Source organism: Mauremys reevesii, linkage group 6 (assembly GCF_016161935.1).
Source record: "Mauremys reevesii isolate NIE-2019 linkage group 6, ASM1616193v1, whole genome shotgun sequence".
NCBI lineage: Eukaryota > Metazoa > Chordata > Testudines > Geoemydidae > Mauremys > Mauremys reevesii.
In genome coordinates, this window is record NC_052628.1 from 14,885,953 (window position 1) to 14,903,376 (window position 17,424).

The 17,424-nt window shown below is 41.9% G+C and overlaps 1 protein-coding gene across 2 annotated transcripts in view; it reads right to left on the reverse strand.

Annotated features, from left to right (window-relative positions):
• The window catches only part of DYM (dymeclin), a 367,304-nt gene that overhangs the window by 329,829 nt on the left and 20,051 nt on the right, over nt 1–17,424 (reverse strand). For both annotated transcript variants that reach the window (XM_039543377.1, XM_039543378.1), the window contains exon 3: nt 10,486–10,675. In XM_039543377.1, the coding sequence (XP_039399311.1) occupies nt 10,486–10,625 (140 nt within the window). In that variant the 5' untranslated portion in view covers nt 10,626–10,675. The remainder of the gene's footprint in view (nt 1–10,485; nt 10,676–17,424) is intronic.

The window sequence follows — 17,424 nt, forward strand, 5'->3', positions numbered from 1 at the left end:
AGTTGCAGGGCTCAGGGAGGTGGTTTTTCACACCCCATAGCAAGAAAGTTGCAGCGCTGTAAAGTGCCAGTGTAGACAAGTCCTCACTCTCTCCTGTGGAAGCTTCTCCACTTGGTATAAACAATTAAATACTCATTAAGCCAGACAGCGAGAGAATGACTACAGCCTGGTAGTTTGGGCACTAATCTGGGAGGGAAGACAGCCAAGTTCCAGTCCTTCCTCCCACATCCTGGGCGAGTGCCCTAACCACTGGGCTATTGAGTTAATGGTGGGTAGGAGACAACTACCCCTTGTGAAATGTGCCCATATCCCTTGTGAATCTCACCCTTTGTTTCCAAATTTCCTTAACTTTTATTAAAACCAGCTTAAAAGGCCCAAACATGATTTTATTATTATTATTATTTTTCAGAACTGCCAGTGAACCAAACATATCCATTATTTCTCACTCTTATTATGAGCCATTATCCGGATTGAGTGACTCTTGTATTACGCTAATCACTATTCATCCACAGTATTTTGTTTGGACAATCCAGAATTTTGTTTTGCTTTGTTGAACTGGCTTTTTAATCTGTTAGCACCTGGTCTTATATTTATATTTTTATTTTTTTGGAATTTATTTTGTGTTTCTATTTCTGTAATCACTTCTTATAGCACAAGGAGTTTCTTCCATTGATGAGTAATTTCCAGTAAGAAATAGTCTTTTTAAAAAGCAAAGTTTGAGGAGAGGTCCAAGATAGGCAATTTATTGCCCAAAATTGATGGTTATCATTCCTTGTAGGTTTTTATATTCAGCTTGGTCTCGTCTCTAGTTTAATATTAGTAGAGGGCCAGATTCTGTTCTCAATTATTACAGCATAATTCCAGTCCAGAAGTGGTTAGAGCACTCATCAATGTATTTAATCTACAGTAACTAAAGTTCGTTTCAACTCAGTTATTTTGGATTTATACCAGTGTAACTGACCCAGAATCTGGCCCACAGACTTCAGCAAAAGCATCACAGTAACAGAGACTGAGTAAAAGTTGCTGCCTGACCATGTGAAAAGATTGACAGGTTAGAATATTCTTCTTTCAAGAAGCCACTCTCCTTTTAATTTAATGACGTCAAAGCATCAGAAATAGAATTTCTACTTAAAAAAAAAAAAATCACTGTGGCTCAAAGCATCAGTCAGAATACCACCCATACAAGCTGCAGTTACACATGTTACAACACTGGACGAGTCTTCATAAGGCATAAATAAGACCCCAACTGTAGTAGACAACTACCCGGGGGGGGAGGAGGGGGAAGGAGGAGAGGAAGCTTTCCTGACAGCTTTTTCCCTTATGCAGTGTTGTTGTAGCCGTGTTGGTCCTTTTTCCCTTGACTAAGCAAAGCTTTTCCCTTGCCATCATTCACAAAACTGAGAAGAATCAGCCCATTCAGTAAATTCATACTGTGGGAATGCTGACTTTAATGGACTATTCATAAGAAAGAGACGTCGAACGAAAAGCTACATATAATTTATTGTACCAATTTTAAAAACGTACCATATTAAGGCAACATAAGCGTTGTTCATTTTATGTCTTTCCATTAAAGAATCATGCACACTATTCTTCAACCAGCCATTTCTAAAACTCAAGGGAAAGAACAAAGTGGAACGGTAAATATTAAGCATATGATTTTCAGCAAGTTCTGCTTTAATTAATTCTGTTTTAGGTTTCCATCATGAAAGCATTGTAACTAACAACAGCACTAAAAATAAGGTCACATTCCCCTCAGCAATGCACTGCTCTGCCTGACTTGAGAGCAAGGCTCACACATCACATGTCATGTCCCATGGCTCTTGGCCTAAAACCAGGCAAAGCTAGATAAAGGCCTACAGATTGTTAACAGTTTTTCTGCATACAAAAACATTATTTAGGCTGGAAAGTCAAGCAACTGAAAGTCAGGAAATGCCAAAATTATGCAACCTTAATTCAGCCTCCTTGTGTGTCCATCATGTGAACTGAACGAGCCAGGAGTCCGTTAGGAAAAAAAGTCACATGTGATCATGTAATTAAAGATTATCATGATGTATATGGACAAGGGGGCTGAAACAAAGGGAATTTCATGGGATAAAGAAAAGGCACTTCTGTAGCCTGAGGAGAGTCCACCTGATGAATACCCACAGCCTGACTAAAAACAGAGGTATTAGAGTGCCTCAAAAATAAGGATGCAGAATGCTCTATAATGGAACGCGTTGGGCAACCTAACAGAGGTCGCTACTTGCTCCCCCTATAAAACCACATACACATGCAGTGCCCACCTTCCATCACCCATAAACTCTGCTGAGGTCCCACTAGCAATAGCTGCCAAATGTCACAAGAGTGAGTCACACATTTGCCCCTGCTGCTTATCACTCATGCCAAAGGGGCTGCAGGTAGCCAGCAGTTTCCCTTTCAGCTCCTCCTTCTGGCTATTACACACTTGTCTCCTTGGCACTACATGGCAGAACCCCATCATAACAATCAAAGGTACACATAATATTTCTTAAACCAACACCAATATCACCCACTTTCCTCACAGATGGCATGTTGCATCACCCGGGGTGTACTTCCTCATATGACTAAGGGGCAAAAAGCACACATAGCTGGGGGGCGGGGGGGTGTGTGTGGAGAAAGCCACTGGAACAGGTAACAGATAAGAGCTTGTTGGCCCCAACACCCAGGAAGTTTCAGAGGTCAGGAAGAGAGAAGAGATCTCCCCTTAAGCATCCCCATTCCTGACACTACTAGCTAGAGGACTAAACCTAAAAAAGCCAAAGCTAACATCACATATATGGCCTCATGGGAGATGGCATCCACCTTAACTTTGTAAGAGCTTGCCCAATTTAACCTGACACCACTTATGAAAAACTATCCCCCTGAAGAGTCACCATCAGTTACCTCAACTTAGCATTGATATGTTTTTCATTAAAGCCTGAAAACTAGCATCTACTGATAAACCATCCAATTCTGCAAGAGACTAAAATGAAGAGGTATAATTCTAGAATAAACTAAAAAAAATTCTGCCATGTTTAACAAGTGACAAACTTGACCCCTTCAAGTCATTGTTGAAAACGACTGATCCCCTGGGGTGAACAGGAATAGCTATATTTAATACCCTCTGTAATAAAGCATGGTTAACACCTGATTTCTTAACGAGGTTGACCTTGCATTTTTACAATGAGTGTTGAACTCTTATTTTGCTCATGTGAGTAAGATCATCCAGCTCAGCCACTGGTTCAAGGTGGCATGCAGGAAGCAATGTTTGATACCATTTGTAAAACAGCAGAACTTCTTAGGCACAGCTTAACTAGAAACATTCATGTTTTCCCCTAATTATTAAGCCACATAGAAGACAGAACTATGTCTCTAAAAATACATATCTATTCTAGTTGTCATGCAAGAGCACCATCTGGTGTTCAGTACACTGAATTCTTCACACCAGTTTCCATTCCTGATCTTGATCACTCCAGATTTTCATACAGAACCAAAACACTTACAGGGCCTGACACTGTGACACTCACTCAAGTAAAGGTTGCTGAATAGACCCCCAAGAGACAGACTTTCCTCAAGGAAAATATCCATATTTTACTAACATTTCTAATATAATATCTTCCCATCTTTATTCAGTCTGTCATTCATGTTTAAAACTTAAGATTTTAAGATTAGCAAAACTCTCTCTACAATTCACTTGAAAAATAGCTCCTTATTAATAAAAGTATTTTCAAGATGACAGAAAAAATTAATCCAGAATGGATACAGCATGTTTTCAGAGAAAACATGTAAAAGCTAAATGTGTCGTCTTAGACTGCAGACAGTTTGATGCACTCAGCATAGCCAATAAAATAGCTTGGATGTAGTTGCTTCAGATCACTAAAGAATGCATGACTTCTTCGGAGCAGACAATGTTTCCACTAATTAAGAGACAGCCTGCTATCTTCAAACTCAGCAACAGAGAATCAGGGACAGAGCAATGCTTGGCAAGACGAAACCAAGTGAACAGCCCTTTGGGGGACCAGGAGAGTTGAGCCAAGACTAAGGTCGAATGAAGAGCTTAGGACAAGGAAATGTGCAACTATACGGGACTGGATGGATCATCAACATGGAAGTTACCGAAAACATGCATGTGAGATTGTGATGCGAGGAACAGAGAGACAGGAACCAAAAATAAGAGGATCAGTGGACAGAGCTGTGTGGACAGAAGATGACAGCAACATGGAGAGGTGAGTCAGAGGCAGTGCTGTTCAAAAGGAGAAAGAGTGAGAACCAAGAGGAGGAAGGGGTTAGAAGCAGCAAGTCTGATCCAGTACAGGCAATGTGAGAGAAGGACAGGCCTTCATAAGAAGGAAGCTGTAGAGGCAGTGTCAGACAAAACAAAAGAGGTCCAGGTCTCAGAGAGTCAGGAACTGGAGGGAGAAAGATAAGACAACGTCATCGATAATGGAGATCTCTTTAGAGATGGAGCAGGCATTCCAGAGACAGGAAGAGAAAGGGAAGAGGAAGTGGGAAGATGAGCGTGAGGTTAGGAAAGGTGACATGAGAGGGGAAGAGATGGTGATGGGGAAAGATGTGGGAGCTGGAAAGGGTGGAGTTGTGGCAAATGTCATCAGCAATAAGGAGGTGGAGGCCGAGAAGGCTGTGAATGTGGTTTCTGGATTTGAGCTGGTGGGAGGAATGTGGAAGGGGTGTAGATAGAACTCTTGGGAACTTTAGTGGGATGATGATAACAAGGATGGAGAGCCTGTGGGAGGGGATGGAGGAGGGTAGATGCAGTGATGCAGAAGATGAGTGTAGTGAGAGCCTTGGTTAAGTTGGAGATGGACAAAGTTACCCCAAAAAAGTTTGAAAAATACTGCACAAATTCCCACTGCTAGATAGCTAGACTGTATTACCCCAGAAATGGGGGAAGAGACAGTCAGGCTGCACCATTGTTCTGTGAGGCTGACATAGCTTTCAGGCCCTCCTCTCACCCTTAAAGTGATATAAAGTAAGACACCTTCAAGGAGAATCTAGACCACATGCATCCTATCTTGGGTGCATCATTATTAAAACCTGCCAAGAAGAAAAACCAAATTTATGACAGTGCACTAATAACCTACCCAGATTAATCATTACCGAGGAAAAAGCAAGAACATAAGCATGGCCATATTGGGTCAGACTAATGGTCCATCTAGCCCATTATCCTGTCTTCCAGCAGTGGCCAATGCCAGATGCCCCAGAGGGAATGAACAGAACAGGTAATCATCAAGTGATCCATCCTCAGTCACCCATTCCCAGCTCCTAGCAAACAGAGGCTAGGGACACTATCCCAGCCCATCCTGGCTAACAGCCATTGATGGACCTATCTATTAATTTAGTTAGTTCTTTTTTGAATCCTGTTATAGTCTTGGCCTTCACAACATCCTCTGGTAAAGAGTTCCACAGCTTGACTGTGCATTGGGTGAAGAAATACTTCCTTTTGTTTGTTTTAAACCTACCTATTTCATTTAGTTCTTGTTTTATGAGGAGTAAATAACACTTCCTTATTTACTTCCTCCACACCAGTCATGATTTTATAGACCTCTATTATATCACCCCTCAATCATCTCTTTTCCAAGCTGAAAAATCCCAGTATTATTAAGCTCGCCTCATATGGAAGCTGTTCCATAACCCAAATCACTTTTTTTTTTGCCATTTTCTATACCTTTTCGAATTCCAATGTATCGTTTTTAAGATGGGCAGATCTGCATGCAATATTTAAGATGTGGGCATATCATGGATTTATATAGAGGCAATATGAAATTTTCTGCCTTCTCATCTATCCCTTTCTTAATGATTCCCAACATTGTTAGATTTTTTGACTGCCGCTGCACATTGTGTGGATGTTTTCAGAAAACTATGCACAATGAATCCAAGATCTCTTTTTTAACTGGTAACAGCTAATTTAGACCCCACCATTTTATATATACAGTTGGGATTATGTTTTCCATTGTGCATTACTTTTCATTTATCAATACTGAATTTCAACTGCCATTTTGTTACCAAGCCACCCAGTTTTGTGAGATCCCTTTGTAACTCTTCAGTCTGCTTTGGATTTAACTATCTTGAGTAGTTCTGTATCATCTGCAAATTTTGCAACCTCACTGTTTACCTCTTTTCCCAGATTATTTATGAATATGTTGAACAGTACTGATACTGATACAGACACCTGCGGGACACCACTATTGACCTCTCTCCATTCTGAAAACTGACCTTTTATTCCTACCCTTTGTTTCCTATCTTTTAACCAGTTACTGATCCAGGAGAAGACTTTTCCTCTTATCCCATGACAGCTTACATTGCTTAAGAGCCTTGGGTAAGGGACCTTGTCAAAGGCTTTCTGAAAATTTAAGTATATTATATCCCCTTGTCCACATTCTTGTTGACCCCCTCAAAGAATTCTTGTAGATTGGTGAGGCATGATTTCCCTTTACAAAAACCTTGTTGACTCTTCCCCAACAAATTGCGTTCATCTATGTGTCTGATAATTCTGTTCTTCACTATGGTTTCAATCAATTTGCCTGGTACTGAAGGTAGGTTTACCAGCCTGTAACTGCCAGGATCACCTTTGGAGCCTTTTTTTAAAAAATGTCACATTAGCTATCCTCCAGTCATCTGGTTCAGAAGCTGATTTAAGTGATAGGTTACATACCACAGTTAGTAGTTCTGCAATTTCACAGTTGAGTTCCTTCAGAACTCTTGGATGAATACCATCAGGTCCTGGTGACTTATTTCTGTTTAATTTATCAATTTGTTCAAAACCTCCTCTAATGACACCTCAATCCGCAGCAGTTCCTCAGATTTGTCACCCAAAAAGAATGGCTCAGGTTTGGGAATTTCCCTCACATCCTCAGCCCTGAAGACTGATGCAAAGAATTCATTTAGTTTCTCTGCAATGGCCTAATCGTCCTCAAGTGCTCCTTTAGCGTATTGATTGTTCTGTGGCCCCACTGGTTGCTTAGCAGGTTCCTGCTTCTGATGTACTTAAAAAATTTTTTTTTGCTGTAACTGAGTCTTTGGCTAGCTGTTCTTCTCTTTTCTGGCCTTCCTAATTATATTTTTACAAGTCACTTGCCAGAGTTTATGCTCCTTTCTATTAAATCAAAAGGATTTAACTTCCACTTTAACAGCTTCTATTACTTTGTTGTTTAGCCACAGTGGCACTTTTTTGCTCCTCTCATTATGTTTTTTTATTTGGTGTATACATTTAAATTGAGCCTCTATTATGGTGTCTTTAAAAAGTTTCCATGCAGCTTGCAGGGATTTCACTTTTGCCACTGTAACTTTTAATTTCTGTTTCACTAACTTCCTCATTTTTGTGTACTTCCCCTTCTGAAGTTAAATGCTACTATGGTGGGCTGCACTGGTTTCCCTCCCCCACAGGGATGTTAAATTTTATTATATTATGGTCATTATTACCAAGCGGTTCAGCTATATTCACTTCTTGGACTAGATCCTGTGCTCCACTTAGGACTAAATCAAGAATTGCCTCTCCTCTTGTGGGTTCCAGGACTATCTACTCCTTGAAGCCGTCATTTAAGGTGTCGAGAAACTTTATCTCTGCATCCCGTCCTGAGGTGATATGTACCAGGTCAATATGGGGATAGTTGAAATCCCCCATTATTATTGATTTTTTTTATTTTTATAAAATAATCATCTGAAGATTTCCATCACTATCACCGTCCTGGTTAGGTGGTCGGTAGTATATCTCTTCTGCTATATTCTCATTATTCAAGCATGGAATTACTATCCATAGAGATTCTATGGTACAGTTTGGTTCATTTAAGATTTTTACTTCATTTGACTCTACGCTTTCTTTCACATATAGTGCCACTCCCCCACCCAGCACGATCTGTTCTGTCCTTCTGATACGTTTTGTACCCTGGTATTACTGTGTCCCATTGATTATCCTTATTCCGCCAAGTTTCTGTGATGCCTATTATATCAATTTCCTCATTTAATACAAGGCACTCAAGTTCACCCACCTTCGTATTTAGACTTTTTATATACACATTTGTATATAAGCACAAGGAGTTTATAGAAATACGCAGAAAAGCCTGAAATAAGATTGTGTTCCACTGGACTGAGTATGACAGGGAACTGGCTTTGGAAGCTACTCAAACCTCTTCTGCGGAAGGAAGCAATTAGCCTTGTGTTGGGGACTAAATGTGAACCCAAAGGGCTAGGTTCACTTTCAATACTTCTGTGATTCTCCGCAAGTCTGATATGGGAGTAGTGAAGAACAGCAGAGCCAAGCTTTGTACTGTTACCCTAAAGCCAGGATAGACTTTTTGCCCTGCTCCCAGTTGTCCAGCAAAAAAAAATAAAATTTCAAAATGCCGCTAAAGATAAAAATAATAAATATTTGTCATGATTAAGTGCTAGGAAACAACTGTGATGAATACTCCCTTGTACTCACACCCTACACCAGGGGTGGCCACCCTGTGGCTCTGGAGCCACGTGCAGCTCTTCAGAAGTTAATATGCAGAGCCTTGTATAGGCACTGACTCCGGGGCTGGAGCTACAGGCGCCCATTTTCCAATGTGCCAGGTGGGTGCTCACTGCTCAACCCCTGGCTCTGCCACAGGCCCTGTCCCCACTCCACCCCTTCCTGCCCCCTCCCCTAAGCCTGCAGTGCGCTCGCTCCTCCCCAGAGCCTCCTGCATGCCATGAAACAGCTGAGCGGGGGGGGGGAGAGGGAGAGGGAGGTGCTGATCGGCAGGACTGCCAGTGGGTGGGATGTGGGGGGGAGACTGATAGGGGCTGTTGATGTATTATTGTGGCTCTTTGGCAATGTAGATTGGTGAATTCTGGCTCCTTCTCCGGCTCAGGTTGGCCACCCGTGCCCTAAACACTATTGTAACAATCTTTATACAAAGTATGTCCTGTGAGGTATCATTTGAAAACTCATAATTTGCTGATCAGTATTGTCCTGATAAAATGTGTGTGACAACACTGTTTCAGATTCCACTTTATGATCTTATTAACACATGTTCCAAACACCCCCGCCCTGCCCAAAGTCAGGTTTGTCCTAAACAAAAGAAGGAACATGTGCTTGTCTTAATTTGCATTTAAGAAGTAAACAGAGTCATCAAGCAGGGAGGGAAAACAAAGGAAGCTCAAATTGGGGGGGCGGGAGGGGAGAACACAGCAGGGAATATCCTTCCACATAGATTCTTTGTCTCCTGGTCCTCAGCTGGAAATGTTTTTCAAGGGGTGGACTGAAATTAGTAAAAGGAAGAATAAATACCCCAAGAGACCCTCTCAGCCCCCATTCTTTCTGACATTGCATTTACTGCACCTGAAAAGACAAATGAAGCAGCTGTTGGACTCTGGGGCAGGAGTCCTTATCTAAAGAGTTTGGCCAGTAAGACTGCTGAAAGCATATGGCGAGAAAACTTTGTTTTGAATCCAATGTAATTTGTTAAATTAGGCACCAGTGAGCATTCTCTCTCTATTTTTCTTGTAATTATTTCTGACTTCTATGCCTCATTATTTGTAGTCACTTAAAATCTCCCTCTTTGTAGTTAATGTCTTTTACAGTTTTATCTTATCCAGTATGTTCAAGTTAAAGTGTCTGGGTAACTCCATTTGGGGTAACAAGTTGGGTGCATATTATTCCCTTGAATGAATAACAGACTCAGTTATTTGTACTGCCCAGGAGAGAGCTAGGAAGTACAGGACATACATTTCTGGGGGGAAATCTAGAACCAGGGATGTGATGGGATCACCCTGCAACATAATCAAGGCTGGTAAGAGCCGAGTTGTGGCTGGCTAGAGCCGAGTTGTGGCTGGCTGGCTGGAACACACACACCGACATAGCTGGGAGAGACTTACATGCTGGAGACCATTTGTGAGCTGTTCAGGCTGGAGGCTACAGCAGCAAAGCATTGTAAAAGGCTCCCCCAGGCTACAAGACAGGGGTGAGACAGCTACTCATTAGCCTGGATTATATCCTGGTATGTCACAAGAACATAAGCCATAAGGGACCCTATCCAGTAACAAACTTACAGCCCAATCACCTGAGATGCTGAATACCCTCAGCTCCCATTAAATTCAATGGGAGTTTAAGGGGCTCAGCACTGGCAGGATGAACCCCATAACTTCATCATTGCTTTAATTTGCTTGAGCTGGAAGCTACAGTCCTGCAAAGGAGGCACCATCTGTTCTTCAGCATTTCCAGTGGCCTATTTAGAAAAACAGTGTTATAGACCTATTGCGGACCTTTCTTGGCTGTGAGGAGAATGAAGACTAATTACAGCTGCAATGAGGAGGAAAAGAAGCTACAAGAATGAGAGAATATGGTGGAATGGTATTCCAACAGCCCACGCTCAGGTGGACTTTCCACATGCCTACCGCCTCCCAAAAAGAGAGGAAAAATAAGTCTATTTTGCATTCAGAGTTATTTGGCACCATTGCTAATGTATTTGTCATAAATGTTCAGTCCTTCAGCAAGCATCCTCTTACCTGCTTGTTGGGGCAGTAAAGCTAAAAGAAAGCAGCTGATTCCAGAATGGGTCATTCTCAGAGACAGCCTCGGCTCCCGATAATCTTTTTAAGTACTCATTTTCTGGGAGCTCACAAATGCTGCTACTGTTTGCTCCCATTTTCTTATTTTGTAAGTTCCTTTTTAAAGCTTCATTCCTTCAACAGAAGCCTACAAAAAAGAAAAAGAGGAAATATTTAAATCCTAGTAACAGGAATACACATCTTTGGCACGTGTAAGGGATATACAGAACTTACCAAACTAGAAATCTCTAGTTCCATAACTACAACAGTTGTTGAAAAGACATAAAACTGAAGAGCACAGGAGCAGGCTGCAATAGTTTGCTTTCAGCAGTTTAGGACAGTAAGATATAGTTAATATCCAGATTTTAAAAACCTGATTGGCATACATTCCAGGCCTTTTCCACTGAATTTTTCATTAGCTGTGGTCAGAGAGAGAACACCTTGACACAACAGCTGTAAGCAAAAGGGAAAGTAGCAGGAAATTTACAATTTAAGCAGGCACATTAGTTAGACCACTATTCAAAAATTTAGCATTTTCAAAGTCGTGCACAGATACTCAGGGTACATCTACACTACACTTTTGGAAGAGATGTAGGATGTATGTGTCTCTACACGCAGCAATGAAAAGCAGTCTGTGATCACATTGCACTGTGTAGCTACCCATGGCAGTGAAAGTCTCTAGCACAGGAGAGGTGAAAGAGAATGGCTTCAGCAGCAACCTGTAGTAGAAGCCTTTCCCTGAGGCAAGGAAAGGCTCTGGCAAGGGGGGGGAGGGGAGGGAGGTATAGTCAAATGGAAAAAGGTTAAAACTTTCCTCACTGCTTCTTCCCTGCCAGAGCCTTTCCTCACTGCCAGAATCTTTCCCTGCTGTGGGGAAAGTCTCCAGCTAAAGGGAAAGCAGCAGAGAGGCAGTGGGACACTACACTGCTAAAAATAGCAATGTAGATGGGGAGGCATAGCTTGGGCAAGTAGAGAGCTGTGTAGGATATGTACTCGAGTACATACCCACACTCTTTCGGGGTGTCTTTACTTACCTAAGCCATGCCTCACAGCCTACACTGCTATTTATACCCGTGCTAGGGGATATATATACACGCTATGCACCGCCGAAAGCAGCATGCAATGTAGACGAACCCTGGGGTATGTGACTGCCATAGGCAAGAATGGGAATCAGGCAACTAAATTCCTGTGAATCACTGATGGATTTTCCCTTTCTCTATGTTCACAACCACATCAAGGTCACAGATATTATCACTTCTAGGCGAATAATTTAAATCTAGACCAGGTGACAAGCCCCCTAGTGTCATTAGTGTCTCATAGCTATTCGCTGACCTATGTGAAATGAGCCCTAATCCAGTTGTTAGTGGAAAGGTCTAAGACCAAATGTTCATAAAGAATTAACTCATTTTCAGAGGTGATACCTGCAGAACTAGGTAGCAGCACACTGTCGGTTATATGGGGAAATAATCACACTGTCATTGGCTGGGCTGTACCTGTTCTGTGTATAAAGGGAGGACTTCATTCTTCCAGACTGCCAATTATGCTTTCTCATTTTTACAAACATTAACTAATTAATCTACTAGAGAAGGAAGAAACTAGCCAAGTGCAACTGGAGCTTAGAAGATATTTTAATTAAAAAGGAAACATATGAAGATCCAATAAAACTAACCTCAGTCAGTCAGGAATCCAGACCATTCTAAGAGCTGAATTAGCACCTTTCCACTGAAATTTCATACAATTCCACAAACTGAGCTATACATACTTGGAGAAGAGACTTTCAAGGAACACCTCTGGATAGGTGATGCAGAAAGAGACACTGGCAATCAGTAAGGGCACTCTTTCCTCTGACTCCACATTGAACCAATGCCCAGCATACGTTCATGGTGCTCTGTTTTACTGGAGGTGCCATCTTTCATATGAGACGAAAAACAAGGTCTTAACCTCATTAAAAATCTCATGGATCTTTAATAAGAGTACGCGTGTCAGAATTCAGTTAAGGCACTGCAGGTTAAATCTGATAATTATATTCTGCCTACCTACACTCCCCATGAAGTTTCAAATGGAAATGCTATTCATGTCCTGCCCTAAACCAGTGCACTGTTAAATGCCTGCTATGTTTCATTTCAGAAGTGGGTGCACTTCAGGGGTGGTAAAATGATCCCTGTACAGACTGTATAACTGTTTAAGTTTGCAAACTGGTTTGTCATCCTCTGGGTTAAGAGGTGCTATTGTAGAATCCTGCATGCTGGTTGGGTGGCAACAGGGAAGGGTTTATATGCATAAGTGATATTAGGAGATGATCAGCATCTTGAATGATTTCACTTAACAGTAATGGGATTTTTATTGTGTTTGTGTGTCACTTGCCCATGAACTTCCCAAAACTATCGCCATGGCAATACCTCTTACTAAGACTTTCACTGCTAGAGTAATATTAGTTTTGAAATCGATACAAAATAAAAGATAAAAACAGAAACACCAATTTCTTTCATTTGCAAAGATACTGGCATGGCACATACTACAGCAGGACAAACTCAAAGAGAGATGCTGCCCACCACACACATAAATAACTGATGGAATATTATATCAGGATTCCCAAAATACATGAAATAGATGCATGACTCCTCGCAGAAGTAAAAAGGGATTTTCAGTTTCTTCATAAAATTACAGTTGTTTAATTTTATTATTTTTTCAAGAAAAAATATAAAAGTAAAACCAATATAATTAACAAGACATTTAAAGTAATACAGCAATCATTATTACCAGTGTCGGGACAAAGAAATACAAACACAAATCTGTTGCTTTATGCTTTTAGCTTCTGGTTTTGTTTGTTTAATGCTGGCCTCCAACCAGCTAACTTATCCTACACAAGAAGTGTCACATTGGACCAGACCCAAGGTCCCAGCTAGTCCAGTATACTGTCTCCAAAGTGGTCAGAACCAAATGCCTCAGAGGAAGGTGTAAAAACCCCACAGTAGGGAGACCAGGTCCCATCCTGATCTCTAATAGTTAAAGATTGGCTTAAGCCTTTTGCATGAGGTTTAAAATCCCTTTCACAACATTTTTTTGGTATTACTTATTGAAACTTTGAATATTTGATATCCATATAAATGCAAAGGTAAATCATTTTTCTTCCCATAAATTATAAACGTACTGGAGCAATACATGCAAGATCTTTCCACAATTTTGTATGTGTCCTGCTTTAACACTCTGTGTGCTGGAATCAAGCAGCTGAATTTTCTAGTAGAGCATCTCTCAAATACCATGTCTTCATTTCCTTCTTTTTAAAAAAAGGAAAGGGTTTTTCTGCTCCTTCACTAAATTTACCTGGGTCTTTTGGTCAGGCCCGCAACCACTGCCATCACCAAACATGCCCAGGCCCATTCTTTCTCCCCCACCTTCCTCTTCCCTCTTAAGCTTTGCTGTTATTACTGGTAAACACCCTCTTGCAGAGCAGAGGCAGAGGATGCATGGAAGCTTTGCCACAACAGCAATGTCTTCGAGCAGTGGTGCCCAGACTTTTCCTGTTGTGCCTCCCCTTATCAGTAATGGAATCTGTCTGCACCCTCACTCCATTACTGCACAGCCAAGGCTTCCTCAGCAGAGGAGCTTAGGTTCAAGGCAGAGGTGGGGGTGGAACTGGCGATGCGGGAAGAGCTGGGGATGGAGGTGGAGCTGGCTGGGGGACAGAGAGGGCATGACGGTAGAGCTGAGCTATGGGTTGTACAGAGCTGCGGCTGGGGCTTGGTGCACAGCGGAGCTGAGGGGCGTCCTTCCTTGCCCTCCATGGAGGTTGCCCGGGCCCTGCCGCATGCCCTCCCGAACATTCCTCCACACACCCCTAGGGGTAGGATATGTACTCATATGTATGCCCCTGGGGGGGCACGCCCCACAGTTTGGGGACCCCCCACTGCCTTAGAGCGATCCAGCTGGCCATCAACAAACCAATGAAACTGACTAGGCACAAAGCAAGGAAACTGAAAATAAATGGAGAAAAGACAAACAAACATTTTCTCTACAATACTTTTCTTCGCGTAATTTTAGAGATTACTTGTTGTAAGTACTAATGTTCGCATGGAATTGTGATTTCCAAGTTGATGTAGTCCCTTTGATACCCTAATAAATCTAGCTCATGTAAAGCAGTTTCCCTTCTCAGAGAGATTGTTTCAGGTTGTCTGCAGACTCCGGCAGACAGCACTGCATCCATCAAACTTTAAAAGCATGAACTAAATGTACATTCACAACTCTGAAGTCTACAAGGGGGTAAGGCTATTAATGAAAACGTTGTAACAATCACAAATTAATAAATTCTAAAGGCAGAAGGGACCACTGTGGTCATCTAATTTGCCCTCTTGAATAACACAGGCCACATGACTTCCCTGAATTAATTCCTGTTTAAAACTAGAGCATATCTTTTCAAAAACCATCTAGTCTTGATTTTAAAATTGCCAGTGATGGAGAATCCACCACAACCCCTTGATAAGTTGTCCCGATGGTTAAAGATTTGCACCTTATTTCCAGCGTGAATTTGTCTAGTTTTAGCTTCTAGCCATTGGATCTTGTTACAGATGTCCCCCCAGGTTACGCAAACCCGACTTACGCAAATCCGCACTTACGTAAAAAGTTCCGTAAGCTAGATATAGGAATTGTTGGTTTGGGGTTTTTTTTGCACGTAGTGGTCAGGTATACTTTTCCAACTTACGCAAAATTTGAGTTACGCAAGGAGTTCCAGAACGGAAAGCTTGCGTAAGTCAGGGAGCGTCTGTATACTTTTGACTGATACGTTGAAGAGTTGGCCTACTATCAGATTTCTGTTCCCCATGTAGGTTCTTAAGTGATTAAATCACCTCTTAATCTTCCCTTTGTTAAGCTAAATAGATTGCGCTCCTTGGGTCTATCACTATAAGGCATGTTTTCCAATCCTTCAGTCATTCTCGTGGCTCTTCTTTTAACCCTCTCCAATCTATTAAGATCCTTCTTGAATTGTGGACATCAGACATGGACACTGTGTACCCATAGTGGTCACACCAATACCAATCTGAATTTGAGTCCATCATTCCAACATGAAGGCTGGATCTAGCCTCCAAGCCACGTGTTTTGACAAAATTGTATTAGCATATTAAACACATACTGATTATAAACTAACATTCAATCGAATGCAATACTGGATCAGCACTCTTACACTAGGCTTGCACTTCTACTCAGAGACCTACAAGATTTCAGTCAACTAATGAGGGCAAGACTGAGGGACTGTCAAGGTTTCCTCCCCCACTTTGAACTTTAGAGTACAAATGTGGGGACCTGCATAAACACTTCTAAGCTTAATTACTACCTTAGATCTGGTAACGCTGCCACCAGCCAGAAATCAGTGTCTGGCACACTTTCTGTCCCCCCAAAACCTTCCCTGGGGAACACAGATCCAAACCCCTTGGATCTGAAAACAAGGAGAAATTAACCATCCCCCCTCACCAATCCCTGGTGAGTTCAGACCCAATCCCCTTGGATCTTAAAACAAGGAAAAATCAATCAGGTTCTTAAAAAAGAAAGCTTTTAATTTAAGGAAGAAAAGGTAAAAATTATCTCTGTAAAATCAGGATGGAAAATGCTTTACAGGGTACTTAGATTCATATAGCCCAGAGGAAACCCCCTCTGGCCTCAGGTTCAAAGTTACAGCAAACAGAGGTAAAAATCCTTCCAGCAAAAAGGAACATTTACAGGTTGAGAAAACAAACATAAGACTAACACGCCTTGCCTGTGCTACTTACAAGTTTGAAAGATGAAAGACTGATTCAGAGAGATTTGGAGAGCCTGGATTGACATCTGGTCCCTCTTTGTCCCAAGAGCGAACAACCCCCAAAACAAAGAGCACAAAACAAAGACTTCCCTCCACCAAGATTTGAAAGTATCTTGTCCCCTTATTGGTCCTCTGGTCAGGTGTCAGCCAGGTTTACTGAGCTTCTTAACCCATTACAGGTAAAAGAGACATTAACCCTTAACTATCTGTTTATGACAGGGACAAACAGGAACAGCTGATTATTATACATTAGGTGGAAAAGTTCAGGTATGTATGTAAAGATTGCATATAAATTGTATATTTTTGACTGTATCTCTTACAATTGAAGTGATGGAAGAAGGGTAAGGGCAGAGACTGTATTGTGTGTTTGTACATCACCTAGAACAGCACCACCACATCACTGATTGGAGCCTCTGAGCAATACTGTTATTAATAAGAGACTAACTTTTCCACATTTGAAGTGGCTGCCAAACATAGAGTATGTTTACACTACGAAATAAGGTTGTATTTACAGAAGTCGATTTTTTAGAATTCGATTTTATACAGGCTATGGCGTATGTCCACACTAAGCGCATTAAGTTGGCGGAGTGCGTCCTCACTACCGCAGCTAGGATCGACTTACAGAGCAGTGCACTATGGGTAGCTATCCCACAGTTCCCGCAGTCTCCGCTACCCACTGGAATACTGGGTTAAGCTCCCAATGCCTGATGGGGCAAAAACTTTGTTGCCAGTGGTTTTGGGTACATGTCGTCAGGGCCCCCTCCCTCCCTCCTTCTTTGAAAGCAACGGCAGACAATCGTTTCGCACCTTTTTTCCGGGGTCCCGTCCACCGGACCCACTCAGCTGGCAGACCTCGGTGAGGTCAATCAGGGGTGCCTGGATAGACATGGCTATCCTCCTCTTAGAGCACCGAATGGGAGTGACTCCAGGTCATTCTTCTCTTTATGTTTCATCTCATGGAGATTCAGTCCTGCCTGGAATATCATGTGAACTGGAGGCTTCTGCCTCAGGCTGCTCTCCCAGCCAGCAGCACCGTGCGGTCGCACCTACCCCTATTATTTAACTCATAATTGATATCATTCAAAGTAAAATTTCACAGCGCGGTC